Raw genomic sequence first — 27,052 nt, forward strand, 5'->3', positions numbered from 1 at the left:
CCGCGGGATCCACAGCGCTCCGAGAAGGCCGCCGCTCTGCGCCTGCGCACGCTCCGCGCCTGCGCGACCGCGCGCCACCGGAGGTTCCACGTCTGGGCATGCTCTGTGCCTACGCAGAGCCCGAGCACGCACGCCGGGGACAGAGGGGCGGGCTCAGCCTCAGCAGTCCATCGTTCGATCCCGCTTATTGGCTGAGAGGTGGAGCGTGGGGAAGAACCCGCCATTGATTGGACAACGTGAGAACAGCTGGGACCGCGTGGGCCAATGGCGAGGCCTGCTGGGGCGCGGGTTCCGAAGCCTGGCGGCTGTGGGCTGGGGTCGCTAGTGTTCCTCGGCCATGGCCTCGGAGAAGCCGTACCTGGCGGTGACCTGCACCGCGCCGGTCAACATCGCGGTCATCAAGTACTGTGAGTGCGCGGGCCGAGGGTGCGCGCGTGGGGGCCTCCAGCCCGGCGCGGGTGGGCGGTGGAGGAGGTGATAACGCGGTTGGAGGTCCATATACAGTTGTGAGCACTCACTCCAGCGGTCCACCCGGCCCGGTGGTGCGGCATGCGATGCCCCGGATCCACTCCGGGACTGGTCACACGGGACGTCCATACCCGCGGAGGTGGGGACACAGCCCACATAGGACGTATATCTTCTCGGGTCCCGGGACACTTGATGGACATGGTCCACACAAGATGTCCATCCCTAAGGTGGGACTCAGCTCCCACGGTCACGCCCACCCCAGCCACCTGGGACCTGCTCTGCATTTCTAGCATGTTCTCTTTTCAAGAATAGTTCATCAATGAACAATGGACGCAGCACGTAGCGTTCTGGAACTGGCCCACTTCACCCACTGTAATCTCTGGAGGCTCATGGTAGTGGCATCAGTGCTTTGCTCCTTTAGTGCCGAGTCCTGCCCCCTGGTGCGGCCCGGCCACAGGTCCTACACCCTTTGGAAGGCAGCTGGGTTGCTTCCAGCTTTCGTCTGTTAGGAATAGAGCTGCTATAAGCTGTTTGTATGGATTTTTGTGTGAACATCAGTTTTCATTCTTCTAGGGCAGCGGTTCTCAACCTTCCTAATGCCGCGGCCCTTTAATACAGTTCCTCATGTTGTGGTGACCCCCAACCATAAAATTATTTTCGTTGCTACTTCATAACTGTAATTTTGCTACTGTTATGAATCGTAATGGAAATCTCTGATAAGCAGGATGTATTTTCATTGTTACAAATTGAACATAAAGCATAGTGATTAATCACAAAAACAATATGTAATTATATATGTGTTTTCCGATGGTCATAGGCGACCCCTGTGAAAGGGTCATTCGGCCCCCAAAGGGGTTGCAACCCTCAGGTTGAGAACCACTGTTCTAGGGTAAATGCCCAGGAGTGCCATTGCTAGGTCATAGTTGCATGTTTAGTTGTTTTTTTAAAAAAAGAAACTGTTAAATTGTTTTTCCGAGTGGCTGTCACTGTTTTTTGTTTTAGGGGATACATCGTTGTGGTTTTAGTGTGCATTTTTCTGCTGGCTGACCTTTTCATGGGCGTATTTGCCATCTCTGTATACTATTTGATGAAATGTCTCTTAATGTCTTTTGTCCATGTTTTAATTGAATTGTTCGTTTTACCATTGAGTTTTTGAGAGTTCATTTTATATTTTAGATACTGATTCTTTGTTGGATACGTGGTTTGCAAATATTTCCTCTTACTCTATAGTTTATCTTTTCATCTTCCTAACAAGTTCTGTCAAACAGCCAAAGTTTAAAACATTTTGGTGAAGTTTAGTGTATTAGTTATTCCATGTATGCTTTTGGTGTCAAGTCTAAGACCTCTTTGCCTAGCCCTACCACCCGAAGATTTTCTCCTAAAAGGTTTACAATTTAAATTGAAGTCTGTGATCCAACTTGAGTTATTTTTTGTATAAGGTATAAGACTTGGGTGGAGGTTCATTCGGTGACCTATGGATGTCCAGTTATTCCAGCAGCTTTTGCCAAAAATGCTGTCCCTCCACTGAATTGCTTTTGTATTTTTATAAAAAATCAGTTGGGTTTATTGATGGGGACTCTTTCTGGGTCTCAAAGATCACCTGCCGGGTATGAATCCTTATTACCTCCCGTAACTCTGCCATTCCTCCAAGCCAAAGTGCAGCACATTGTGTGTGCTTAACAAAGAGTTTTGAAATTTCCAGAAAGTTTACTTTGTTTGCCATAAGATCCGGAGGTAGAAGTGCTCAGCAGCAGTGGGGTGATTTTGGGTGTCTCCAGGGAGTATGAGCAGGGAGACTTGAGGTATTTTCAGTAACTGAGGCTGCTCCTGTTTGGGAGGAAAAGACAAAAGCCTACCAGTCAAGCGTTCAGTACCCAGTAGGCACTCCGGTGTGACTTGTCCAATGGGTGAAAGACGATAAAACAAAAAAATGAAGCAGAAAGATGGTTAGTCTCCAGCTCTGCTCTGGGACCTGGAGCACAGCGAAGTGGGTAGCAATCCAGGAGGGCTTCCTGCAGGTGTGGGTACAGCAGGAAGAGGACATAGTGAGAGAGCAGGGTCCAGGGGTGTGGGGAACTGTGGTATGGGAGAGGGGGGGACAAGGGAGCACTAGTGGGGAGGAGTGGGGCTTTGGTGGGTGGGGGCACCAGTGCCCTGGTTTGCGGGGCTGGGAAACTGACTAGCTTACCTTGGGTTGTCTGTTCCAGGGGGAAAGCGAGATGAGGAGTTGATCCTGCCCATCAACTCCTCCCTCAGTGTCACTTTACACCAGGACCAGGTTAGTATGGGCTGACAATAAATACCAAAATAAAAATTTACTAAACTTGTGTTTAATAATTGATAGTAATGAATCCCCAGTCTATGAACAGTGTCCATTCCATGCTCCACTGTTAGGAATGCTCATCGCACATGCACCCCCAGGTCTCTGAGGATCTGTCCCTTCACACTCATGCCCGGCCCAGTGGCTCTGCTGTGGGGGATGGAAGCATCAGCCTCACCTTGTATAGCAGTGGTTCTCAACCTTCCTAATCCCGCGACCCTTTTTTTTATATATATATATATATAATTTTATTGATTTTTTACAGAGAGGAAGGAAGAGAGATAGAGAGTTAGAAACATCAATGAGAGAGAAACATCGATCAGCTGCCTCCTGCACATCCCCCACTGGGGATGTGCCCGCAACCCAGGCACATGCCCTTGACCGGAATTGAACCTGGGACCTTTCAGTCCGTAGGCCGACGCTCTATCCACTGAGCCAAACCGGTTTCGGCGCCGCGACCCTTTAATACAGTTCCTCATGTTGTGGTGACCCCCAACCATAAAATTATTTTCGTTGCTACTTCATAACTGTAATTTTGCTACTGTTATGAATCGTAATGTAAATCTCTGATATGCAGGATGTATTTTCATTGTTACAAATTGAACATAATGAAAGCATAGTGATTAATCACAAAAACAATATGTCATTATATATGTGTTTTCCCATGGTCTTAGGCGACCCCTGTGAAAGGGTCGTTCAATCCCCAAAGGGGTTGCGACCCACAGGTTGAGAACCGCCACTATATAGGGAAACCAGGCTTGGGGCTGAGCCTACCTACCACACTGTCTGACCCCCCTCCTGTCTGGCCTCAACCTCCTGTTCTCCAGCAAGGCTGCCCCTGCCCCTGAGGGGGTGACAGCGATAGGCCATGGCAGGAAAGGCCTCCTCAGCAAAAAGGGGTGCTTTGCCCCTGAGTTGGCCCTGCATTTTCTTTCCCAGTTAAAAACCACTACGACAGCTGTCATTAGCAAGGACTTCACTGAGGACCGGATTTGGCTTAATGGCCGGGAAGAGGACATAGGGCAGCCGCGTATCCAGGCCTGCCTGAGGGAGAGTGAGTGGGGGTCCCACCTGGGACGTTGGGGCCAGTCCCAGCCTGTTCCTTCCCCTCCTTCTCTTCCTTACTCTGGGCGGAGTCTGAGCACAGCAGGCGCTGCTCCCTCCCCACCTGGCTCTGAGAGCCCCCGGGGATTGGGGACACCTGTTAGCACAGCCAGGTCTGGGGTCTGGGGCTTTCTTGAGCAAGGAGGCCTGCAGAAATTTGAGGCAGAGGCCCGGTGTCAGCTGTATCTCTGACCCTTGGCCGGCGAGATGCCAGGAGCAGGTCAGGGCAGCTCTGCCCAGTGGCTTTCTCCCCCTCCCCACAGTCCGCCGCCTGGCCCGAAAGCGGAGGAGTGGTGATGAGGAGGACCCGCTGCCTCTCAGCCTCAACTACAAGGTCCACGTCGCATCGGTGAACAACTTCCCCACAGCCGCAGGCCTGGCCTCCTCAGCTTCAGGCTATGCCTGCCTCGGTGGGTGCCCACAGGACTCATGCTCTTGCAGCTTTCGGGGAGCCCTCGTCTCACGAGGCTGAGGCCTTGGTTGTCTCACACATCTGAACGTTAAAGTCTTCTGAGGGTTCCATACATCAGACCCTCTAGGTTGTATGTGACAGAAGCCATCTCAAACTGGCTTATGTCTAAAGTAGGGATACTGTCTTGGCTTACGTAACAAAATTCCAAGGAGTGCAGCTGCCTTCTGGTGCAGCTGGCTCCAGACTCTCCCACCGCCTCATTGGGCACCCGTTTCTTCCTATGAAATCCTGTCTTGCTCACCTCTGTTGGTTCACTCTCTGGTAGGATCTCCCTACTTAGGGCAAAGCTGGTTACCACAGTGGCCGTCAGTGGGCTCACACCGTCCTCATGGCCAATGAGATCAGTGGCCCATGAAAACCCCAGGGATGATGCTTACTGGCTTGGCTTGGCTTATGTATCCAGGCCTGAACACTTACAGGAGCCGGGGGATGGGTGATCCAAGCCGGGAGAGGTGCCAGTGTTGGGCAGAGCTCTTGCCTTATGACCCCAGCTGTGCATCCTGGCATCAGACCCTTGACCAGGCCCAGCCCTGCTCCTTCACACCCAGCATGCCAGCTACCCCAAGCGTGTACATTTTCAGGCCTCTGTGCCTCGGTTCCTGCCCCAAACAGCACCCCTAAAAGCCCAATTTTGTGCCACTCCTTGGAGAAACTTTGGCCCCTTGGCACTCAGTCCTTCAGGTCCCCACGAGTGGCTCCCCTCCACTGCAGCTCCACGGGCTCCAGGGGTCTTTGTATGTCCAGAGCGCGCCTTTGGGAATGCTGAGTGTGTGTGAGTGTGTGGGTGGCCACATGGGTGAGTAGGTGAATGCTAACCGGGAGAGTTGGTGGCTGAAACTCTGTCATCTCAGAATTTTTAATTTCCTGCAAGGCACGTTCTCCTAGGGTGCTGAGCATATCTTAGTCCCTCTCCCCTGTCCACCTTCCCTCCTGTGCCTACAGCCTATGCCCTGGCCCGAGTCTATGGGGTCGAGAGTGACCTTTCGGAAGTGGCCCGCCGCGGTTCAGGCAGCGCCTGCCGGAGTCTATACGGCGGTTTCGTGGAGTGGCAGATGGGGGAGCAGGCTGATGGGAAGGACAGCGTTGCCCGGCAGGTGGCCCCTGAATCACACTGGCCTGAACTCCGAGTCCTCATCCTTGTGGTGAGTGAGACAGCCGTGGAGTGCGGGGACCTCTTGGGCTGAGCTGGGAGTGATGAAATGGTTCTTCACAGAGCGTTCAGGAATGGCGCCCATGCAGTAAGAGGGTTGCTGATCTATATGCTGCTGTTCTCAGGACTGTCATCTCTGCCAGTCAGGAGGCCTCCATGGTCAGGAGGTGCTGGCCTCCACCCTACTGCCTGTACCAGTGAGGGGAGGGACAGGACAGGGTGGGTGTTTAGGCTGGGGCCTGGGTGTGAGGTCTAGGCCATCTCTCCCTCGGTGCAGGTGAGCGCTGAGAAGAAGCTGACTGGCAGCACAGTGGGCATGCAGACCAGCGTGGAGACCAGCCCCCTGCTCAGGGTAAGGCCGGCACTGGGGCAGGTGTCAGCTCCCCAGGGAACAACCTGCTTGTCAGGATACACGCCAGGCTCCACCCACATCCTCTGCAACTGAGCTCATCTGCTCTCCTGGATGTATGAATGCTGAGGCCTGGGGGAGGCCCTACCCGCAGGCCACTGTCCTGGGAAGCAGCCAGCACCTCATTGGGAAGCACCTGTGTCTTGCAGTTCCGGGCTGAGGCGGTGGTGCCGGCGCGCATGGCAGAGATGATCCGCTATGTCAAAGAGAGAAATTTCCAGGGCTTTGGTGAGCTGACCATGAAGGACAGCAACCAGTTCCATGCCACCTGCCTGGACACCTTCCCACCCATCTCTTATCTCAACGACACTTCCAGGCGTATCATCCACCTGGTGCACCGCTTCAATGCCCACCATGGGCAGACCAAGGCAAGGTGGGGCCGGGGCAGCGCCAGAATCGCACAGAGTGGGCCTCAGGCCGTGATCTTCAGTAAAACCAGCACATGCTTGTCAGTGACAGAGCGCCACGGAACCTGCTTCATGCTCTTGTGTGCAGAGCAGCAATAGTTTCCGTCGCACTCTGTTTCATTTTGGTTGTAAGACCCACTGAGGGATCCCAGGCTGCACTTTAAAGCACTGGTTTGGGGAGCCCCCTTGCCCTCAGTCCTGAGATGTCCAGCAGAAGTGCCACCGCTCTACTCGGGGTTGTCCTCGCGGGCGCTGTGGGAGGCCCTGGGTCTCTGGGCAGTCTAGACCAGCGGTTGCCAACCGGTGGCCCGAGGACCACTGGTGGTGTGTAAGGTCTGAAAGGTTGGCGACCGCTGGTCTCGAGGATCTGGGCCCGGCAGAGCCACTGTCCAGATAGTGACCTTGACTGCATGGGTTCCAGGTGGCGTATACATTTGACGCAGGCCCCAACGCGGTGATCTTTACTCTGGATGACACTGTGGCTGAATTTGTGGCTGCCGTGAGGCACAGCTTTCCCCCTGAGTCAAACGGAGACAAGTGAGTTGTGGGTCCCCCCATTTGGGAAGCCGTGGAGGGAGGAGCAGGGTCTCCTATTGGGATCAGGGACAGCTGCTCCTGAGGCTGTGGTGCTGAACGGGGAGTCCCGCAAGAAGTGTAGATCCCCTTGGACCACAGGCAGTGTGTCACCAAGTGCGCCTTGCTGTGACCGGGAACTTCCCATCACATGCCTTAGCCCGTGACAGAGACACACCCACGCACATGGCGTCGTGGCTCCTGTGTGAACAGTGGCTACAGCCCCGCAGTGGGGACAGAGCATTCTTCGCACCCATTTTAATGGTCCCTTCTCAATGTGGGGACACCTTCCTGTTAGGGGTACTGGAAAGGGGGGGCGGTTTACCTGTCTCCATAATTGGGGCAGCACTGGTGGCTAGTGGGTGGAAGGCCAGAATACTAACTTCCTTACCAAGTGGGACAGCCATGATGGCCTGGGAGGCCGGGGGTGCCCTCATCAGAAGCTCTGTACTCATGGCCCTTGTCACCGCAGTGGGTGGTAGGCAGAGGAACACAGTGATGGACTCATGCCAGAACTGAGGCATTTAAGTTGTTACCCCACTGGGTGGAGCAGTAGCCACGGGCCATGGGTGAATCTAAAACCTCAGGGAGGTTTCCTGAAACCCTCCCTTCACAGTGACCCCAGCCTGGCCCTTGGTCATTCCTGCTCAGCTTTTATGTGTGGTGAAATACACTTTGAAGTGGATAGCATTAAGTATATTCGTTGTTATGCAACCAGCACTTCATTTGGTTCGAGAATTTTTTATCACCCCAAAAGAAACCCCGTACCCATCGTCAGTCACACGCTTCCTGTCTTTGGTCTGCATGCCCCTGTCGATGGGCACACAACACCCCTGCCTTCCTTTCCCCAGGTTTCTGAAGGGGCTGCCCGTGAAGCCTGGCCCGCTCTCAGACGAGCTTAAAGCTGCACTGGGCATGGATCCTACCCCCGGCGGCATCAAATACATCATTGCCACTCAGGTGAGGCCTGGTACCAGCCCTCAACACCAGGGCCTGGGGCCCTCATGGCCCAGCACACCCAGGGAAGTTTCTATCCAGTACACAGGCTTCATGGCCTTAGACCCAGTGTGTCCACCAGGTGAAACCAAGTGAAGGGGTTCCCTTTACCCCCACTTCGTCAAGAATAACAGCAATTTCAAGGTATCTGGTCCACTGGTTTGTTTCACTCACTTGCTTTCAGGACACACTGTGACTTGGGCTGTGTTCCCAGTGCTCAGGGGAGAGGGCAGGGCTGGCCATGGAGATGGGGATCCTGGGGACCCTCAGTGCTCACCCACTGGAAGCAGATCAGGATCCTTGCTCAGTGGCTGAGCTAGGATTTCACTCAGATGGTTCAATTCCAAGTCCTCATGACTTCCTGTCTCTACCTTTCACTCAAGTCTGGGTAATGGAGGCTGGGACCACATGGCTCTTGCCTAAGGGAGTTGGGCACAGGGCCAGGGCATCACCACACGGTGGTCAGCTTCTGACCTGTACTTTCCTGGGAGGCTGGAGGGTACACCTGTCCTTCGCTGTCACCCAACTGAACATTGATTTCTCTACCTGCCAGGTGGGGCCCGGGCCTCAAATCCTGGACCACCCTCACGCTCACCTCCTGGGCCCGGACGGCCTACCGAAGCCAACAGTTTGACCGCCTCCTTGAGCGGAGCCCTGGCCACCACTTGGAAAAGGGACTGCTTTGCTGGGACTGGGGAGCTGGGTGTGGCAGCAGCTGTGCCATGCTTGTTGGGACTGGAGGGTGGCTACCTGGCCCCGGGCTGGTCAGTGTGCTATGGCCAAGTGGGGGCAGTGAAGTGACTACTTGCAGGCTCCCAGGCGGCCAGGAACAGGGCACCCTGCCAAGTGCCTCACCTTCCCTGCCTGTACTGTGCTGAGATGAGGGCTGGGATGGGATGCGGGACCTGGTGGATCCAGCCCATTGGGTTGAGCTGCTGGTGTGTCCCCGGTGAAGGGTCTCTGACCCTGAGCTCTGGGGCTACGTTCACTCGCCGAAACAGGAGCTGTTTCACTGAGATGATGGGGAGTTGGCATCCCTCTTTGGAGCTGGAGGACTGGTCACTGTTCAGGAAGCAACTTCTGCAAGCTCAGGATCCTTCTACAAAGTGCTTTGAGCGTGACAGTCACCCTAGCTCCTCTGCCAGAGCTCAGAGCGCTGCGTGTGGAATGTTTCTTCATAAAAAGACTAGGACTGTGACTCCAAGGGAGATGGGAGAGCAGCCCAAGATGCCTTGTTATACGGAAGCCCCACTGTCACAAGGAGCCCTGGCAACTGGGAATAAAGCCAGAATTGCTGATCAGGCTTGGCGTGCTTCTGTGTAACCAGCGTCCCTGTGTGGGCAGTGGGCAGCACTCATCGGGAGGGCTGGGGAGGGCACGGCCCATGTGCTTCTCCTGCCAAAGAACTTGGAACTTGCCCACTTGCTGACTTGCTCCTGAAGAAGCTGCCTTCTGACCCAAAGCTCCCCTTCAGTTGCCCAGCCTGCGGTGGGGTATTCATCACACAGCCACTCCCATGGCCACGGGCCACACTAGATGGCAGACACGGTCACTAGGGCTCTGACAGGTATGGGGACAGGGTTCGGGTCTGGCTTTAAGCTTCCAGTCTACAAAAGTGGGAAACAGGCGTGCAGATAGCACTGATTCGGGAAGGTTCCCTCAGCCCAGAAGCTTATGGTTTCTGGGATGCAGGAATGGCTGGTAATTCTATGAATGGCTGTACTTACATTAGTGTGTGAGTCATTGCACTCTTCCCCACGCTCCCAGCTCAGCACCATCAGCTTGTGGGAAAAGGAGGGTGGACACCGGTGCCCTTTGACCTGCCTCCGGGTTCCCTGCCTCCACCCCAGGAGGGTCAGATGCTGCTGCTGACCCTTAAGGGAGAGGGCAGAGGAGGGAAATGACAAAGGGACAGGACCCAGCACTCCTACATTCTAGATTTTCCCAGCTTTGCACACCTTGTTCTCCTCCCCTAAGTTAGTTCTATGAGCAGAGGATTGCCCACCACACCTGGCTAGCCCAGGGTCAGGAAGTGAGGGTTGGACCTGCCACTGTCCTAAGTAGCAAACATTGACTTCCATGGAGCCGCGCCCCAGGCTCAGGCTCCTTCCTTGTCTGAGGCTCTTCTCCCTGGAGTGGGCATGGCTCTGGACCTTTAAACCCCCTAGGAACTTGGCCTGCTCACACCTTCCAAAGGAGCCCCTGCTGGCACTTGCAGGAGGTTCAGCATTTTGGGATGACACTGCCTAATGAAGCGGGTTCCAGGGCCCCTTCCCCTGGGCAGTGCTGAGGGCGCTCCAGGCTGACTGCGGTGGAGCTGGCAGAGCAGACTCCCAGCACCACGCAGGCATCCAGGTGGGTGCGGCCTGCGGTGGGCCCAGGGCGCTGGAGGAGGTGAGGCGAGGGCCCCTCGGACCTGCAAGCTTGAAGGCGTCGGGCAGGCTTCCTGAGTGCCCACCACCGTGGCTCCCCTTGCTCACCCAGCCTGTCTCCTAGGGGCGGGGCCGGGGCCGGAACTCGGGACGCACTGCTGCTCCGCGGGGCGGGGCGGGACTGCCCCGGGAACTAGGGGGCGGGGCGGGGCCGGAACTCCGGGCTGCGAGGCAGCGGGCGCGCGGGGTTCAGTGTCCCAGCGGAGCCAGCTGCGTCGGCCGCCGAAATGGGGCAGATCGAGTGGGCCATGTGGGCCAACGAGCAGGCGCTGGCGTCCGGCCTGAGTGAGTGCGCCGGGCTCGGCACGCGGGCCGGGGCGGGGCGGGCTGGGGGCACAGGGACCTCAGGCTGCGAGGAGGGGATGGGGTGGGCTGGCGATGAGGACCTGGGGAATCAGCTACCCGAGGCTGCAGGCTGGGGCAGTTGGGGCGCCGAGACCCCAGGCTGCGGGCCGAGGGACCGGGTGGGCTGGGCCGGGGCCGGGGCCGGGGAGCCAGGGTCCTGAGTCAGAGACTCCGGGCTGCAGGCCGGAGGTGGGAGTTGAAGCCTGGAGGTGGGGCCCCGAGACCCCTGTGGAGACCCCGCAGCTGCGTGGCGGGAGCGGGGAGCCAAGGGCGGGCTGGGTTCGGAGGCGCCCGGCAGCGGGAGACCTCGGGGCTGCGGAGGTTGTCCGGGAACCCTTCTGCGACTGCAGACCCGCGTTCCCCCGTCCCCTCCCCCCACCGCGGTCCCCTATTCACCTCTCCACCCCGCCCGGACCTCTCCAGATAGAGGAAGTTGCAGCCCTGGGGGAAGAGGCTGTCGTCCCGGGTGGTTTCCGGAGAGTCACCGCCCTCGAGGATTGGGAAAACTGGGCGGGGACCACCTGCTCCCGCCACCCCTCCTGCCCTGGAGTGGGGCTTCCGCCCAGGGGTCGCCAGGGGCGTTCCCCCGCCCCGCTTCCAGCTCTGAGTTTTCCAGGACATCTAAAACTGCCCAGAGCGAACCCTCCCAGCTCAACTTCCAGGCTGCATCTGGGGAAGGATGACAGGCCCCCAGGCACCCTGAGCCTGTGCTCAGGAGCTCTGGTGAAGAAAGCAGTGCGCTCTGCACCCTGTGTTGTACTGGGAAGGGAACCTTTCAGGACGTGTGGGTGAGCTGGGCCCAGGCAGGGTCGGCAGCAAGAGGAAGCTGCCCAGAGGCACTGCCCGCCACCGGGGACCTGCCACTCCCAGGAAGGACCTGCACCTAGTGGGAGTGAAGATTGTGGGGGACGTGGTGATGAGCAGGGTCCCAGCCCGCCACCATTGCCCTGAGAAACACCCTGAGACCCCCCTGCCAGCTGGGGACCGGAGGAGCCTGGCAAAGCTCTGGGAGGGAAGAGAGTAGACATAAACCAAGTCCCTCTGGCCTCAAACTGTAAGATCACATTTGGGTGTGAGCAGCTTTGGTGAGGCTCAGTGGTCTGTTCTGTGTGCAGGCAGGTCATCTCCCTTTTGGAACCTAGAGTACTGAGAGCTCAGTGGGTCAAATCATTCTTTTTTATTATTATTATTTAAATCATTAAAAAATTTTTTTATTGATTTCAGAGAGGAAGGGAGAGGGAGAGCTAGAAACATTAATGATGAGAGAGAATCATTGATCAGCTGCCTCCTGCATGCCCTACACTGGGGATTGAGCCTGAAACTCGGGCATGCGTCCTGACCAGGAATCGAACTGTGACCTCCTGGATCATAGGTGAATGCTCAACCACTGAGCCACAGCCAGGCACAGATCATTCTCGCTTCTCCCAGAGCTGTCCCCAGGCTGTCCCCCTGCCTGCCACAGGCTGTGAGGCCTTAGAGTGCTGCAGACCAGCCTCCCTTTGTCCTACAGCTCCACAACCCCTTCTCTACCCCCAGGAAGTAGAAGGTGACAGGGCTCCTACTGGGAGCTCTCTGAGAGGCCCGGGTTCTAGTCCCAGTGCGTGCCGATGGTGACCCTCCTAGCGTCCCCACGCATGGCATGCCCACTGTGTGCAGGTTGTCCCTTCCTTGCCTTAGCTAATGTTCAGTGTTGTGAGGCCAGAGCTGTTCTTATGTCCACTTTATAGACAGTAAAGTCAAGTCCTAGAGAATTTTCAAGCTGTGACTCCATTTCCACCATCAAATAAGGCAGTTTGTTGGAAGGTCTCCCAGGGCCCTTCCCACTCTGAGTTCCTCCTCTTGCTGACTTGTTTTCCTGACTCAGAATAAACTGCAGGCACCTGGGACTGCTCAGGCCCGGCAAGTGCATCCAACAGGCTTTTTTATTGCAGAAAATCCCATCTAATCAGAACATGTCACCTCCTGCTGAAAATACTGCAGTGGATTGTGAAGAAGAAAAGCCATATTCTGACTGCTCTGCCCCTACCCGCCTCCCTTCACGGTCACTCCAGCTGCACAGGCCTCCTTTCTGTTCCCGGATCTCCTGGACATATCCCAGGGTCTTTGCAGAAGCACTTCCTTCTGTCTGAAATATCCATGGCTGGCTCCTCCATTCATTTCTCAGTTCAAATATCACCTACTCAGAGAAGTCTTCCCAGAGCACCTGGACATCTCTGTCACAGTCCCTGTTCTAGTGCAGTGTTGGATGTTTATTTCTGTTCCCTCCTGAGAACATAAGCCCCCTGAGAGCTCAGGCCTTATCTGTCTAGTTCCCTGCACCTATAAGAGTCCCAGTATACTGTAGTGCTATCTGCTCATGCGTTCCTGGCCAACCAGTGGTATCTTGCTCCCCTTTTGCTAATGGCAGGCAACAAAACAGTCTAGAAAAGAGAAAATTATATCCCCAAAGATAAGTAGACCACAGGCTGACTGAACACATGGGGAGAACCACCCTTCTCTCTTAACAACTCATAGAAGTACGATGAGCAAACCAAAAGAGTTATTACATAGTTGAGCTCAACTCCAAGAATAGGAAATCAGGCAACAAAAACAGGGAGGTTTCAAGGTGCTGTGCTGGGGTGGAAGGAAGAGGCCTGGGGAATCGGGACTGACAGAGGCTCAGGCTTTTACCCAGTGGGATTTGGGGGCCTCTGTGTAGAAAAAGGGCTGAAATGGAGCTGCATGCTTCCAGCCAGAGCTAGGAAAGGTTGCCTGTATAAGAACAGACTGGAAAACTATCCCCTCCAAGGAAGCTTGTCATTTGTTGCCATTTGATGAAGAAAGTCCCAAGACAAAACCCCCAGAAACTCAGGCCTGTGCTGTGCATGGGGTGAGGGCTGAGCCCTACCCTTTAATATAAGGACCACTGACCAAGAAATTCAGATAAAGTCCACCCAGGACTGGAGAAGCCTATAGACCCCATCGAGGCAAATGTGAAACTGTTCTGTAAGGGCATTTCCTCAACCAGGGCACACGGATTGACAGGAAGACAAGCCCTGCTGGGCGTAGCTCGCAGACACCCACCATTTGAGGAAGCAGACACCATAGACTGGAGAATGTCCTCAGAGCTGGTGCCATTAGGAGGAGACTTGAGAATATGGGTACATGTTTAAACTTGAGGGAGTGTTTGAAACTGTTCAAAGAGATAAAAGAATAGAAAACTATACAGGACAAAACAAAAAATAACTCATACAGGATGTCCAGAAATAAACAAAATATAAAGTCATTAACGGTCAATGGATGAGTTAAACACGATATAGAGATGAAGAGAAAATGGAAGGTGGATCTGAGGAAACCACAGAATGCAGCTGAGAGTAATTGAGTCATGTACAATAGTACAAGAAGACCCAGCATCTATATAATGGCAGTTTCAGAGGAGAGAATAGAATGGAAGGAGGCAATGTAAAAGGGATAATGGATGAGAAATTCCAGAATTTAACAAGAAAACAAAGTTCCTTACAGAATAAAGGGTCTTGTTTAAACCCCTTCTTGTCACATTGTAATGAAAATACAGACCATTAAAGACTTAAAATTTACCAGAGAATAAAATGGATTAGTATCTGACTGATTTCAGACTTATCATCAATAATAGGTGCCAGAAGACAATGGATTAATATCTTTAGTATTGAGACAACATGAATTCAGTATCCAGATAAACTATTATTCCAGAATGAGGGCATTTTGAGGTATTTAGAGAGTTACTGCTAACAGACCCTCACAGAAAGGACTACTAAAGGATGTACTTCAGCAAGAGGGAAACTGAATGCAGAGGAAGGACTGGGATGCAAGAATGAAGACATTAGTGACTAAGTATTGTCTGTAAATAATTAATAATACTGGGTAATTTGGGAGTGAGATTGAAGTTAAACAGTCTAAAGCCCACATGTGGTTCAGGAAGAAGAATTTAAAATTAAAGTTCAATCAAGTCAGAGGAATAACAAGGACACTTGTTAAAGAGAAAACACAAAATCAAGATAAAACAAGTTCAAATTATCTGCAATCACAGTCAATGAAATCTGTTAAATTCACTATCAGATTGGTTAAAATATTAAAAATTCAGCTATATTAGCTTATTTGTAATAGCCCAAAACTGGAAGCAACCGAAATTTCCCAGAGACAGAAGAACGGATAAATTGAGGTTGATTCATACAATAAAAAACTACACAAAAAGAATGAGCTAGTGATTCACCCAGACCACATGAATGATCTTGACAACCTGTTGAGCTAAAGAAGCCAGATCTAGGGTTCCAGTGTTGACCGGCACAAGAAAGCTTTCTGGGCTGATGGGAATCTTATGCCTTTATATTATACTGTATGTAAAAATTATATTTCAACATATATTGCTGGAAATTCTGGGGATGGATACACAACAGTGTGAAGGTACTTGATGCCACTGAATTGTTCCTTGAAATTTTTATGTATATTTTACCACAATAAAAAAAATTACTGGGGAGAGAAGGCCCACTGGGATCATACAGAGCTGAAAACAAAGGGCGGGGGTAGCTGACAAGTCCTAACCAAAGAAGCATGAATGATTATCAGTATCAGACACAAGTGAAAGGAAGGTGAAACACAGGAATAGAGACAGAACAGGAGCACCATGCAACGAGGAGAGGCATCCATGGAGCAGACCCCACATCAGCTGTCAGCGGTGCAGTCTTTAAATGCAAAAAATCAACGAAGGGGTCACAGCGCTCAAGAGTGAGTGTCCAGGCCCCTCTTCCTGCCCAGGGCTATGAGCTGGCTGTCCCCCAACCGCTCCAGGGACACAGGCCCAGCTCCACCAGCCTCACCCCTTCCCCAGCTCACGGGCCTCTTGCTAGGGGAAGGTATCCTCCATTATCTGTGGGCGTCTGCAGCCACCTGAGTCCACTTCCTGGTTGAGGGACTCAAGGGCAGCTCTGTGGTGAGCAGGTGGCCCAGCTGTGGGAGGGGGAGCACCAGGGGAGGTGGCTACAGCCGCCCGTGGGCCCCAGCCATGCAAGGATGGGGTGGGGGCATGTCTCTCCCATGGGTTAGGGCTTCTACTAACCTGCTTCTCTGCCCACAGTCCTCATCACGGGCGGCATCGTGGCCACTGCTGGCCAGTTCACCCAGTGGTACTTTGGCGCCTACTCCATGTATCCTCCCACTGTAGACCCCATGGGGCAGGTGGCACTGCCAGGGGTGGCACTAGTGGGCTGCAAACAGAGATGCCACTGCCTCTGGGGGCACAGCACTTCACAGTTTGCGGACTGCTGCTCACAGTCCTGGCCCTTTAGACCGAGCAGGATAGGCTCAGCTATAGTTTTGGAAGCCAGGGCTCAGCAGGGCATTGACTTGTCTGGCGCTGGCAGGGACTGAGAGGTGTCAGCACCCCCAGGGATCCTCTCTGTCCCCTCTTTTATCAGCCACCCTGTAGGCTGGCTGTTCCAGGTCCTCTGAAACCCAAGACAGGCATCGGGGAGGGTGGTGCAGGAGAGGCAGTGAAGTGGCCAGACCCATCGAATCCCACCTGGCTGTTCGCCCGCGATGTGGCTCTAGGCGACTGCTGCACCCCTGTTTCTCATCAGCAGAGGGGGTCACTGTGGCGCCTCTGGCTGAGCTGGGCTGTTCCTTAACCATAGCTTCAGTGTAGCAGGAGTGTTCGTCTGCCTGCTGGAGTATCCCCGGGGGAAGAGGAGAAAGGGCTCCACCATGGAGAGATGGTGAGTCCCCCACCTGCTCTGGGCTTCATCCCAGGACACTACGAAGCTCCAGCACCAACCCATTTATCCTCCCGGGCAAACCAAGGCTGGTGCCTGCCTGCACAGCTGCCGTGGCCCATGGCCCCTGAGGAAAGAAGCTGGGGCGCTCTGGGGCAGGGTGGGAGGTGGGGTTGCTGAGTAAACCGTCTGTCTTCCCTCCCTCACTTGGTCTAGCGGACAGAAGTACATGACGAAAGTGGTGAAGTTGTTCGGGCCCCTCTCCAGGAATTACTACGTCCGGGCCTTCCTGCACCTTGTGTGAGTCCCTGCCTGCTCCTGGGGTAGATCCTCCCTCCTGGCCTGGCTGCCTGGACAGGGGCGCTTGGGGCAAGTGGGGGCCCTCTCAGCCTAGCTGTTTTTCCAAACAAACCCAGGTCCCAGGCTCTGCCAGAGGTTCCCCAAACCTGTACTTGTCATCTCTTGCCGAGTAACAGTTCACCCCAAACCTTAGCAACTTAAACAGGAACAGTCAGGGTTCTGGGGTAGACGAAGCTCAGCTGGTAGTTCTGCTCCCGCACGCACGTGCCTGGTGGTGACTGCAGAGGCCAGAACACTGTGTCCCTGCAGCTGCCGGGGCGTCCCTCCAGCACGACGGCTGGACCAAGCGCAAGGGCCCCAAGATTGTTAGGGTACAAGTCAAGCAGAGGACAGCTCCAGGGGCCCAAACTTAAAAGCCCAGCCTTGGCAGGGCCAGGTGCTCCCTGAGTCCAGGCTCATGGGGACAGCACACTTACTGTAGGTTTTGTCCTGAGATCTTATGGCCTCTGCCCAAGACCTGGACCCCCTGCAGAACCCCTGTGGCTGCTCTTCTGAGTCTCCCATCCTCTCCCTCTCCCCCCAGGCTGTCGGTACCAGCCGGCTTCCTGCTTGCCACCATCCTGGGGACAGCCTGCTTGGCCATAGCGAGTGGCATCTATCTGCTGGTGAGTGGTGTCTGTGGTCAGCCCTGCTGATGGTTGACACCTCAGTCCCTGCAGCCACCCATGGGCTGAGCCAAGGCCAGGAGCCTGTGTCCTTGCTCATGTGATGGGGATGTCAGTGATGCTCCCCCACCCCCACCCCACAACAGGCCTGGGTGCCCTCGGGGAGGCTCCAGGCTGAGTGGGCCCCTGCCCTCCTAGGCCTCTTCCACCCTGTGTGCTGCCTGGCTTCTTGACTCAGCTTGATGGGCACGCTGGCCTGACCTCCCTGTCCTGCTCCTGGGGGTGTCTGGGAATGTGTACCTGGACGTGACCTCCAGGAGGTCTTTCCGCAACCCAGGGATTCCTAGCTCCCTCTTCTTTGTAGGGCCCCCCTGTCACCTGAGAGGGGTGGGGGCTATGTTGGGGATGGACCCCAGAGGCCCCCCGGGCCCAGCCACTCTGTGTCCTGCAGGCGGCCACCCGTGGTGAGCAGTGGACTCCCATCGAGTCCAAGCCTAAGGAGCGGCCGCAGGTGGGGGGTACCATCAAGCAGCCACCCAGCAACCCCCCACCCCGGCCCCCAGCCGAGGCCCGCAAGAAGCCCAGTGAGGAGGAAGACGAGGCGGCAGCGGGAGTCTCCAGTGGCCCCCAGGAAAACCCTATCCCAGTGACCGATGAGGTTGTGTGAACTACTCCGAGTGGCTGCTGTCTCATGTCGCTTTTCGGTGGGGGGACCCACCCAGACCCCAGAGGTACCCCCTTGCCTGCCCTGCGGAACCACAGGCCCTCTCTTGGTGTCATTCCCAGAAGCCTATCTTTTCTCAATGGTACTTGAAATCACAAGCATCTTTTATTCCATGAAATACAGTTTCTGAAATTCCAAGTATTGAGTTTCTACTCTGGCAATGAAGTTCCCAGGCCTGGGAGGAGGGAGTGTGTGCCCCCCACCAGTTCTCCTGGATCTGCCCAGACTCACCTTCAAGAACCCCCAGTCCCACCTGAGCAGCTGAGTGAAGTGGGAAAGCAGGGGAGCAAGGGGAGGCCCCAGGGAGCCCAGCAGCCTTCACCTTGGGTGCCACCCAGGATGGCCAGGCCGGCTGTGGGGGCTTCAGGTCTGCCCTTGCCTCTCCAGTCCTGAGGCTGCAAACACACCAGACCTCTCCCCCCCCCCCCAGCCCCCCGCCCCAGGAGGGCCAGCCGTGGTCCTCCTGGACACTGCCTGCTGCTCCCCAGCCAGGAGCCCCAAGATTTGCCTGCCTTTAGCTCACACCCCAGCCTGGAAGCCCCTTCCTCCTCGGGCTCTCCCCGGGCACTCACTCCCCCAAAGTCTGGAAAAGCCCTTAAACCCTTTGCCTCCTGTTTGTCCCACCTGCTCTCAGCAAATCCTACTTTCAGAACTGGGGGTCTTCTCACATTCCAGGGCCAACACTCCACTGTACCAGCCCTGCCCCAGGAAATGGCCACTCCAGCCTCCAGGACAATAAAACCACAGGCCCCCTTGACACCCCTGTATGTACCCCCACGCCCCCTTTGGGCTCTGTCTTCATAAATCTGCTTGTCACCTCCCACTCTGCCCTGTCCCTGCAGGCAGTTTCCAGCACTGCAGTTGACCTGCTGCACCCACTCAGAACCACAGACTCCCACAGTCTAGGACGGATACTCTACTCCCTGGTCCCACAGTTACTGCCTGCTCCTCAGCTTCAGCCACACTGACCACCCTTGACCCTCAGACACAGGCTGCCTTCTCAGGGTCTTGCACAGGCCATTCCCCCTGCCTAGAACACAGATCCCTGGCTGGCCATGCCGGCCTTTGCCCAGGTGGCCTCCACGGCCTCCCCGACCCTCTGTTTGGAATTGCAGCCCCTGCCCCTTCCCTGCATCACTGTCCACCGAGGGAGCACTTTACTGCTTGTCCTGTGGTTGTCAGTCACCCCCGTGTGTGGGCAGGCAGAGATCTGTCCGCTTGTTCACTGCTCTGCTCCTGGTGCCCACACACAGAAGCTCAGTAAACACGTGCTGATCTCGTCCTTCCAGGCACTTGCACGCAATGGGCGTTAATCGGTGGGTGGAAACCCCACGGCCCCAAGTCAGCCTTGGAGCTGGCTGGGCCTGTGCCTCACAGGCTGCCCCAGGGCCCCTTCCACAGCTGCTGAGGCCACACTCCTGGAACCTGAACTGAACGCCTCCAGCAGTAACGCGCCTGAACGGGCAGGTATGGGACTTGTGCAGTGAGAGCACAGGCTGGGTTGTCAGGTAGCCAGTGGGGCACCTGGCCTGGGGGTGTTGGCCTGCTTGGCTGCCCCTGGTCTGGCAGGTCACCAGTGGTGAACAGAAGCCCAAGGAGATGCCTGGGACATGGGGTGGCCTTTGGAGCTGCCTGGGGCTCTGCTGGGGTTGGGGAGCATGACTCAGATACCTGAAGGTGATGGCAGTCACCCAGGCTGCAAAGCCACCTCCTCCTCAGAGATGTATGTCCCAGGAGTGGAGAGGGTGCTCACTGTCATTGCATAGGTTTGGCCACGCCTTGGGCCTGTCAGTAGAGGAGGGCCAGCCTACATCACATCGGCTGGGCTGTGGGAGTGAGGGCCATCCCCGGGCCCCAGAGCCATCGCTAGGGGGAAACTGTAGGGGCCAGCAGGGCACACCTGTGCTCCACTCTACAAACTCATTCCCCACCTGGTCATACGTGGGGTTCCTACAGACTTTTCTGGACACACCAGAATCGGGCCACAGGGCCATCTGGGGGCCAGGGCCAGGCAGAAGGGCGGTGAGGAGGCAGTTTGTGCCGTGGATGCTGTGCTCCAGGGGTTATCATTTTAATGACACACATTTACAACAAACAGTTTTAGAAATACAGGGGTGGTGGGGAAAGGAGCTTGGGGGATCCCAGAGGGACCACCAAGGTGGGGGCCAGCAGAACACATTTTCTGTTGTTTTAAGAAGTTATAGAAAAGTAACATTCCTCTAGCCCACTGTCTGTGAGGAAAGGTAACAATGTGGAGAGGGGGCTGACTAGCGCAGGGTCACTTGGCCCTTCCCGTGCCCAATCTTCACTGTTCTTCCCTCAAACTAGAGGCGTGGAGCCCTGGTACCCGCCCAGGGACCCTGGGCAGCAGAAGCAGGGCCACCCAGGGCATATAAATAGCCAATAAATACACATAAATAGGAGGGGCTCTCTGCAGAGAGATCCCCACTGTCCAGTCTGGGAGGTGATCCCCGCCCACAGCACGGTGGGACAGCTGAGGCCAGTGGTCACCGTACCACCCTGGGCAGGACGCAGGTGCAGCCGATGGGCACTCTGATGGACTCCGCGTGGAAGGCAAAGGCCCCGGGCGTGGGCACCCCGGATGCGTCCAGGGAGCAGGGCCGGCGGCGCAGCACCAGCAGGCTCTGGTGCAGCGGCACAGAATTGAGCGCTTTTGTCTCGCGGCCGGTCCTGGCGCTGATGCAACCCCTGCACAGACACTCAGCGACGGCCAGCTTCTGTGGGTAGCGGTTCTCGTCTGTGTCCACACTGCCGGGAAAGACTGGTGAGGCCCTGCCGAGAGCCTCAGCAGGCCTGTTCCCCCCTTCCTGTTGTACCCCATGGCTGCCCCACACTCCCAGGCTGCTCCCGGCCTGAGTGAGAGCTGAAGGGTCAGGCTGCCGGGAGCCCAGTAAGCGATGATTGCCCGTGTCTCCAGTGCCCTCTCAGAGGCCTCCCTCCATTCCGCCCTCTGAGCCCAGCCCAACCCTTGCAGGGGCTCAAGTGAGGGCCCCCGATTTTCCTAGGGGACGCTGGTACCCAAGGTCTGAGCTAAGATCTGAGACAACAGTGGCAAGGAGGAGCTCATCGGACGGAGCCTCACCCTCCGGGGCAGGGCCCTGGCTGGACAGAGGTCAGAACGCTCATCCCATTGAACTGGTGAAACAGACTCGCAGAGCCTTCCGGAAGCCAGTGCCCAGAAAGGGGAGGGAGCAGCCCACCGCCCACCGTGGGGATCCAGTGCCCAGGGAGCCCAGCCCTCACCGGTATCGCCAGGGCGAGATGGAGCGCTGGTGGATGTCGGCTTCTAGCACCTCCTCAGGCTGCAGCACCGGACACTGGGTCCCAGCTGGGGGCCTCTCCTGCCACCTCCTACGGCCCACTGCCTCCAGGCCGGACACCAGGGCGACTGGCAAAGTCTGCTCCCACTTGGCAGCTCGAGCCAGTAGGTGTGTGGGAGCCTGGCCCAGGGGCAGCTCCTCGGCTGAGTAGCAGCGTGGGGTCCCATGGGTGTGGCTGTGGGGGCCTCCCCGGAGTGCGGAACCGTGGTGGGCCAGGCCGGCAGATAGCCAGAGCAGAAGCAGAAGGCCAGGGAGGAGCTGGTGAAACAGGTGGTGGGCTGTCAGGGGGTGCCCAGTGAAGAAGGCACCTCGCTGCCACCCTGGCTTGCCCTGTTCTCTGTGGAAAGGTAGGGCATAGCCCACTCTCTACAGCTGGGGAAACTGAGGCCTAGAGAGGCTACTAAACCCTTAGCCCAAGCTCCTCAGTGGACCAGAGCTCCTGGGTCCTGGCTCCCTCCTGCCCCAAGATTTGGAGGGGCTTCCTGGACCCCATCCCAACATCATTAGCCCGGAGCTCAGGGAACTGCCAGTCCTTCTGGGCCAGATGGCACCATTCCAGGTGGGGGCGTGGGGAGAGATGGCTCACCATCTCCATGGTGGCGGTGGCGGCTGGACTCTGAGCAGCTGGTGTGTGCCCGGTGCAGTCGCAAGTACACCTGGCTGTGGTCCTGGAGTGCACCAGGTGCTAGATCTGGCCGTGGCCAGCTGGCAGCGCCCTTTATACCTCTGGCCACACCTGGGGAAAATCCGGCACCATTGCTTCCTCCTTGGGAAGTGCCCAGCCCCAGCTTCCTTCTTCCCTCCCTGTGGGTCTCTACTGACTGTCCCCTCCTCTCAGCCCAGGGAAGGAGAAGCCCAGCCCTCACTCCAGACCCCCTCTCACGTCCCATTACTCTCCCTCCTCCACTCAGAGGGACACTACCCCAGGCTAAGCACCTGTGGATGGAGTTGAAAACAGGTCCTGCCTCTGTAACATTCTTGAACTTTGTGTGAAGGGTTTTTGCTGAGCCTTCTGCAGCTCGCTTCTGATTCCACTGGTATGTCTGTACCTGGACCCGCTGACCTGGGTGCCTGGCGGAGCCTGCTCATCCCACGCTGCAGCAGTGCTCCTCCAGGATGGCGTTCTCCTGCCCGGCAGGGGACATGAGGTGGGTTCCATTTCTCATCTAAGATGACGAAGGTCAGGCGAACACTAGCATCTGTCTCTACCTGCACAGGTGGGAGAAGTCCCAGGAGAGACTTGGGGGGCTGGGCCAGTGAGCATCTTCAGGTTTCTACAGGGTGGGGCAAAGGTAGGTTTACAGTTGTAGTCGAAACATAGAGTTTATTCTTTATTTTTTATTAATTACTGCATTATTTTTCATATGAACAACTGTAAAGCTACTTTAGCCCACCTTGTATTTGGGCATCTGTTTTCTTTCTTTCTTTCTTTCTTTCTTTCTTTCTTTCTTTCTTTCTTTCTTTCTTTCTTTCTTTCTTTCTTTCTTTCTTTCTTTTCTTTTCTTTCTTTTTTTCTCTTTCTCCCTCCCTCCCTCCCTCCCTCTCTTCTTTCCTTCCTTCCTTCCTTCCTTCCTCCCTCCCTCCCTCCCTCCCTCCCTCCCTCCCTCCCTCCCTTCCTTTTTCTTAAACAAAAGTTCAAGCTAAGATGATTGAGATGGAGTGGATGAAAATGCCTTGGAAATGATTTATTATTTACTATTTATTTATTTATTTATTTATTTATTTATTTATTTATTTATTTAGGAAGGGAGAGAGAAGCATCGATTGGCTGCCTCCTGCACGTGGCCTGAAGGGGAACTGACCCAGCACCTCTTGGTGTACAAGAGGACACTCCAACCAGCAGGCACACAGGCCAGGCGTGCCTTGGAAACGAGTGCAGTGCACCTATGTCAGGAGGCTTTATGTAAGGGGCTCCAGGAGCCCACCTGCATCCCACCCACTCAGTGCTGCTGGAGGGAAGAGGGGTGCTGGGGCTGCCTTTGTTATCCTGAAAAGGAGTTTGGAGCCAGATCTTGCAAGATTTTGAATGGGGTTTGAACATTATCCTGGAGAGGGCTGCCTGGGGTCCATGGGCACTCTCCAGGCTCAGGGCCTGTCTCTCCTGGTCTCAAATCAGAGTTTAAAATGTCCAGCTGAGGAGAGTCAGGGGTGGGGTGGGGTGGGGTGGGGGGGCGGGTGTCTTTCGTCACCTGCTGGCAGGTGCCAGAATGTACATACCGTGACATTGCCATTCTCTTTACATTTGAACTGCATACTGATGTGGCATGAAGACCCCCTGAGGGGAGGGCCCGGAGACGGCCCCTGGTCACCCGGGCTCTCCCAGCTTCTCCATTCAGCAGTGTGTGGCTCTGGGCAAGGACTTGCTCTCTCTGGGCCTCAGTGCCTGCACCTGTAAGCAGGGCTAAGCTGCCTTCTGGGGAGCGGGTGAGGCTTATTCTGAATGATGGGTGAATGGATGGAGAGATGCATTGAGTCCCCAGGATGGCCTCTCCTACAGTGCCCCTACCCACCCACCCTCTGCTTGCATGCTTCCTGCAATGGGAAGCTCACCCTCTGCATTAGTTTGCTAGGGCTGCCATAATAAAGTACCACAAACTAGGAGGCTTAAAGCAACAGAAAAAATTATTCCCTCACAGTTCCGGAGGCTAGAAATCCAAACTCAAAAGTGTCAGCAGGTTGGTTCCTTCTGGGTTCTCAGTGAGGATTCTTCCTGCCTCTTCCAGCTGCATGTGGCTGCTGGCGATCCCTGGAGTCCTTGGTTTGTAGACTCTGCCTTCCTGTTCACATGGACCTCCCCCCGTGTCTGTGTCTTCTTCTCAGGACACTCAGCCTAACCCAGCATGTTCTCGTTTCAAGACCCATACCTCCATTATGTCTGCAAAGACCCACTTCTCCGATGACATTCCTCACAGGTACCGGGGCTAGGACTTCAACATGTTTTTCAGGGGGACACAACTGAGCCCAGTACTCCCTCTACCAGGTGGGTTAGGTCCGGTCAAGAGAGAGACCCTCCTTAGGCTGGACTGACCCGTCTCCCTGCTGGGGCACTTGGAGGTCTCAGAAAAATCCCAGCCCCTTCTTGCTGCCCCCAAAAGGTAGTGTGAGCCCCTTGAGGACAGGGACAATGGCCCCAACAACCCTGCCCAGGTACTTAGGTGCTCCATTAACAAAAGGGAGATAAGCCTGGACTCCCCCATGGGAAAAACAGGGTGACAATGTCCCCACATGCAGGGGCACTAGGAGGCAGGCCCGGAGCTGAGTCAGAGCCGGAGGGAGCCGAGGGAGGGAGGCCAGTGGGCAGCACCGCTCTTCCTTTGGGCTGACAAGTCCGGCTGCATTCATGCAGGTGCTCAATTAGGAAATGAAAAGGCTATAAAACTGTTGCTTGTACCAGGCTCCTGGGTGTCCCCACCCCGAAGGAATGCATGGATGCTTGAGTCCAGCAGGGGGGGCTGGGGGTGTCCCCTGCCCAGGCCAATCTGGTAGGGTGTCTGCATTTTCTGTGTTCCTGTTTCTGTTCTGAACAGCTGACTGGGTGGGTGGCGGGAGCTGCACTGGGTGGAGGAAACTCATCCCTGAATTCATACTCATTCTTCCTCACGTTGGGCCCGGGAACTCCCAGCACAGTTCCCCAGAGGCGTGAAGGCCGGTTTCCTGGAGGAAGTTGGCCCAGGGACTGAGAGTCAGGGGTCCAGCAACGCCTGCCGAGGCCAGAAGGGCACAGGGTGGACTGGGGCGGTGCCTCATTCCTGGGCTGCTGAGGCAAGTGCAGAAGTCCCAGGTTGGGCAAGACTGGAAAGGCGCTGCCAGAGGAAGGCAGGAGGGCGTCCTGAAGGTGGTGGCAGGAAGACCCCCCTCAAACCACATCCACTGTACCACACCCCAATGGCCACACCCCCAAAAGTCCCAGAGACACACAACCAAGAGGATGGAGATGCAGGAAGAATGTGTGAGGAGACTGAGAAGGAGGAGGAGGAATGGATGGAGACAGGTGCAAAGAGTCACAGACAAATCCAGGAACAGACTGGCAGAGGAAAGGCAGGGCAGAGAGAAAAAGGCCGAGGCCAAGGCGGGAAGGCAAAAGCCGGAGACACAGGGACAGACACGCCAAGGGCGTGCGGCCCAGTCAGTGGCTCGGGGCCCTTCCAGCCCTGCCTGGACAGAAGCAGTCAAGTGGGCCTGCAAGAGGGGTTTGCGCCAGGCTCTTTGGGCTCCAGGCTTGAAGTTGTCACCTATCCTGGAGGGAGGCCCACCAGCAGGGCTCAGTTCCCTAATCTGTGAAGTGGGGGTGACAATTTTGGCCCCCCCTTCCCTGGAGGGTATGGAGTTCCCAACCACTGAGCCGCAGGCAGCCCTGCCTGTGGTCAGTCTATCACACAGCCCAGTTTTCTTGTTCCCACAGCACTTTGCGCTGCCAGGAATGACCTCTTTACCTCATCCTTGTCCAGGGGGATGCTGTCCAGGGTGGAGAGGGGAGTCCCTGCTTGTTCACCCAGGGCCTGGCCTTCAGCCAGAGCTCCTGAGCCGCCCCTGCTGAGCGAGGATGACCACTGCTCACAGGGGCTTTCAGTTGGCAGGGGAGTTGTCATGGAGCTGGGGAGTTGGCAGAGAATGGGGAGGGGGCAGGTGGAGGCCCAGGGTTTGAGGGAACAGCAGGGGCTGGGAGATGGAAATCAAGACCTGACCCCTTCCTCGGGAAGGCCCAGTGTTAGGAGCTTCCTGCCTAGTGCTTCCCGGGTTACACTTGAGAACAGTGCTGTGGCAGCAGGCATGGAGGGACTGAGGGGATGGGGCCAGCTTGCCTGAGCTGAGAGGAAGCAGGATGAGTCAGGTCAGAGTTCCAGGAACCAAAACAGCATGTGCAAAGGCTCTAGGCAGGCGGGAGGGGTTAGCATGTGCAGTCCCTCTGGCTGTGGAGTGAGGACTGGAGGGAAGGGGATCCACAATGTTCTGGACACTTGAAGAGCAGACTGGTGGATAGAGATGGAAGTTGAGAAACCCATAATTATTCCCACTATTTGCATGTAACCACCTGTCAGGATCAGTCCTCATTCCCTTGAGGGCAAAGATGCCTGAGGATGCCATCCAACAGAGGCCTCCCTTTTCTCAGCTGCCTGATCCGAAATGTTCTTTCCACTAGACCTTGGGAGAGGAAGAGTTGGCTCTGGGTGTGGTCCTCGCTCCTCCCAAGACAGCCACCTGCCCAGCCTAGCCTAGGTGAGCTCCTAGTTTAAACCTAGCTTGGGTCAAAGGGACCTAGTGCTATGGCTCCAGCCGAGGCATTAGAGGTCAGGATCAGGTCAGCCTCTTGGGACCAGAAGGGGCTGGTGGGGTGAACAAGGAGGGCTGAGGACAGACTCTGTAGTGGGCTCACCTGTGGGCTCCTAGCTCAGAGGGACAGTTGCTGCCCAGCTGGATTGCAGGGCCTAGTGGCTTGGGGCACAGAACTCACAGGGACAGGCTGTCCTGGGTTCTGACTCGTGTCCTTGGAAGCTACTCATTCAGAAAATGGGAGTTCCCTTTGCACTTGGCTTTGACCTAAAGGCAAACCAAATAAGCCTTTAAAACTTGACTGAGGCTGCTGTGACGTAAGAGGTATCTGGTGTCCTGTGCTATGCGAGGG

At 55.9% G+C, this 27,052-nt stretch overlaps 3 protein-coding genes across 5 annotated transcripts; 2 read left to right on the forward strand and 1 right to left on the reverse strand.

Annotated features, from left to right (window-relative positions):
- Positions 1-247: 247 nt before the first annotated feature.
- On the forward strand, positions 248-9,200 carry MVD (mevalonate diphosphate decarboxylase). The gene is made up of 10 exons (XM_059667075.1): positions 248-407; positions 2,676-2,746; positions 3,728-3,842; positions 4,156-4,302; positions 5,307-5,506; positions 5,792-5,866; positions 6,073-6,291; positions 6,752-6,867; positions 7,755-7,863; positions 8,453-9,200. The coding sequence occupies exons 1-10, from the start codon at positions 338-340 to the stop codon at positions 8,531-8,533; spliced, it is 1,203 nt and encodes a 400-aa protein (XP_059523058.1). The 5' UTR covers positions 248-337; the 3' UTR covers positions 8,534-9,200.
- Positions 9,201-10,464: 1,264 nt separating this feature from the next.
- LOC132217089 (cytochrome b-245 light chain) lies at positions 10,465-18,226 on the forward strand. Of its 3 annotated transcripts, XM_059667078.1 has the most exons (7): positions 10,485-10,616; positions 12,608-15,416; positions 15,766-15,835; positions 16,328-16,402; positions 16,616-16,699; positions 17,283-17,364; positions 17,816-18,226. In XM_059667078.1, exons 2-7 carry the CDS (start codon positions 15,380-15,382, stop codon positions 18,029-18,031), a joined length of 564 nt encoding a protein of 187 aa, XP_059523061.1. In that variant the 5' UTR covers positions 10,485-10,616; positions 12,608-15,379; the 3' UTR covers positions 18,032-18,226. The 3 variants fall into 3 exon arrangements, with proteins under 3 accessions (XP_059523060.1, XP_059523061.1, XP_059523062.1); XM_059667077.1 differs by lacking the exon at positions 12,608-15,416 and having other exon boundaries at positions 10,465-10,616; XM_059667079.1 differs by lacking the exons at positions 10,485-10,616; positions 15,766-15,835 and having other exon boundaries at positions 12,612-15,416; positions 16,322-16,402.
- Positions 18,227-20,127: 1,901 nt separating this feature from the next.
- Positions 20,128-22,866, reverse strand: IL17C (interleukin 17C). Its single transcript, XM_059667076.1, has 3 exons — positions 22,016-22,866; positions 21,353-21,687; positions 20,128-20,857 (listed from the first exon to the last, which is right to left on the reverse strand). Exons 1-3 carry the CDS (start codon positions 22,022-22,024, stop codon positions 20,596-20,598), a joined length of 606 nt encoding a protein of 201 aa, XP_059523059.1. The 5' UTR covers positions 22,025-22,866; the 3' UTR covers positions 20,128-20,595.
- Between the last annotated feature and the right edge of the window lie 4,186 nt (positions 22,867-27,052).

Source organism: Myotis daubentonii, chromosome 15, assembly GCF_963259705.1.
Source record: "Myotis daubentonii chromosome 15, mMyoDau2.1, whole genome shotgun sequence".
Taxonomy (NCBI): domain Eukaryota; kingdom Metazoa; phylum Chordata; class Mammalia; order Chiroptera; family Vespertilionidae; genus Myotis; species Myotis daubentonii.

Coding starts and splice junctions, on each gene's coding strand:
- IL17C (XM_059667076.1), bottom strand. Junction 20,858..21,352: donor ATCTCGCCCTGGCGATACCG/GTGAGGGCTGGG, acceptor CTTTCCCGGCAG/TGTGGACACAGACGAGAACC.
- MVD (XM_059667075.1), top strand. CDS start 338: ATGGCCTCGGAGAAGCCGTACCTGGCGGTGACCTGCACCGCGCCGGTC. Junction 5,867..6,072: donor AGACCAGCCCCCTGCTCAGG/GTAAGGCCGGCA, acceptor TGTGTCTTGCAG/TTCCGGGCTGAGGCGGTGGT. Junction 6,292..6,751: donor CCCACCATGGGCAGACCAAG/GCAAGGTGGGGC, acceptor CATGGGTTCCAG/GTGGCGTATACATTTGACGC.
- LOC132217089 (XM_059667077.1), top strand. CDS start 10,559: ATGGGGCAGATCGAGTGGGCCATGTGGGCCAACGAGCAGGCGCTGGCG. Junction 16,700..17,282: donor CGGGCCTTCCTGCACCTTGT/GTGAGTCCCTGC, acceptor CTCTCCCCCCAG/GCTGTCGGTACCAGCCGGCT. Junction 17,365..17,815: donor CGAGTGGCATCTATCTGCTG/GTGAGTGGTGTC, acceptor TGTGTCCTGCAG/GCGGCCACCCGTGGTGAGCA.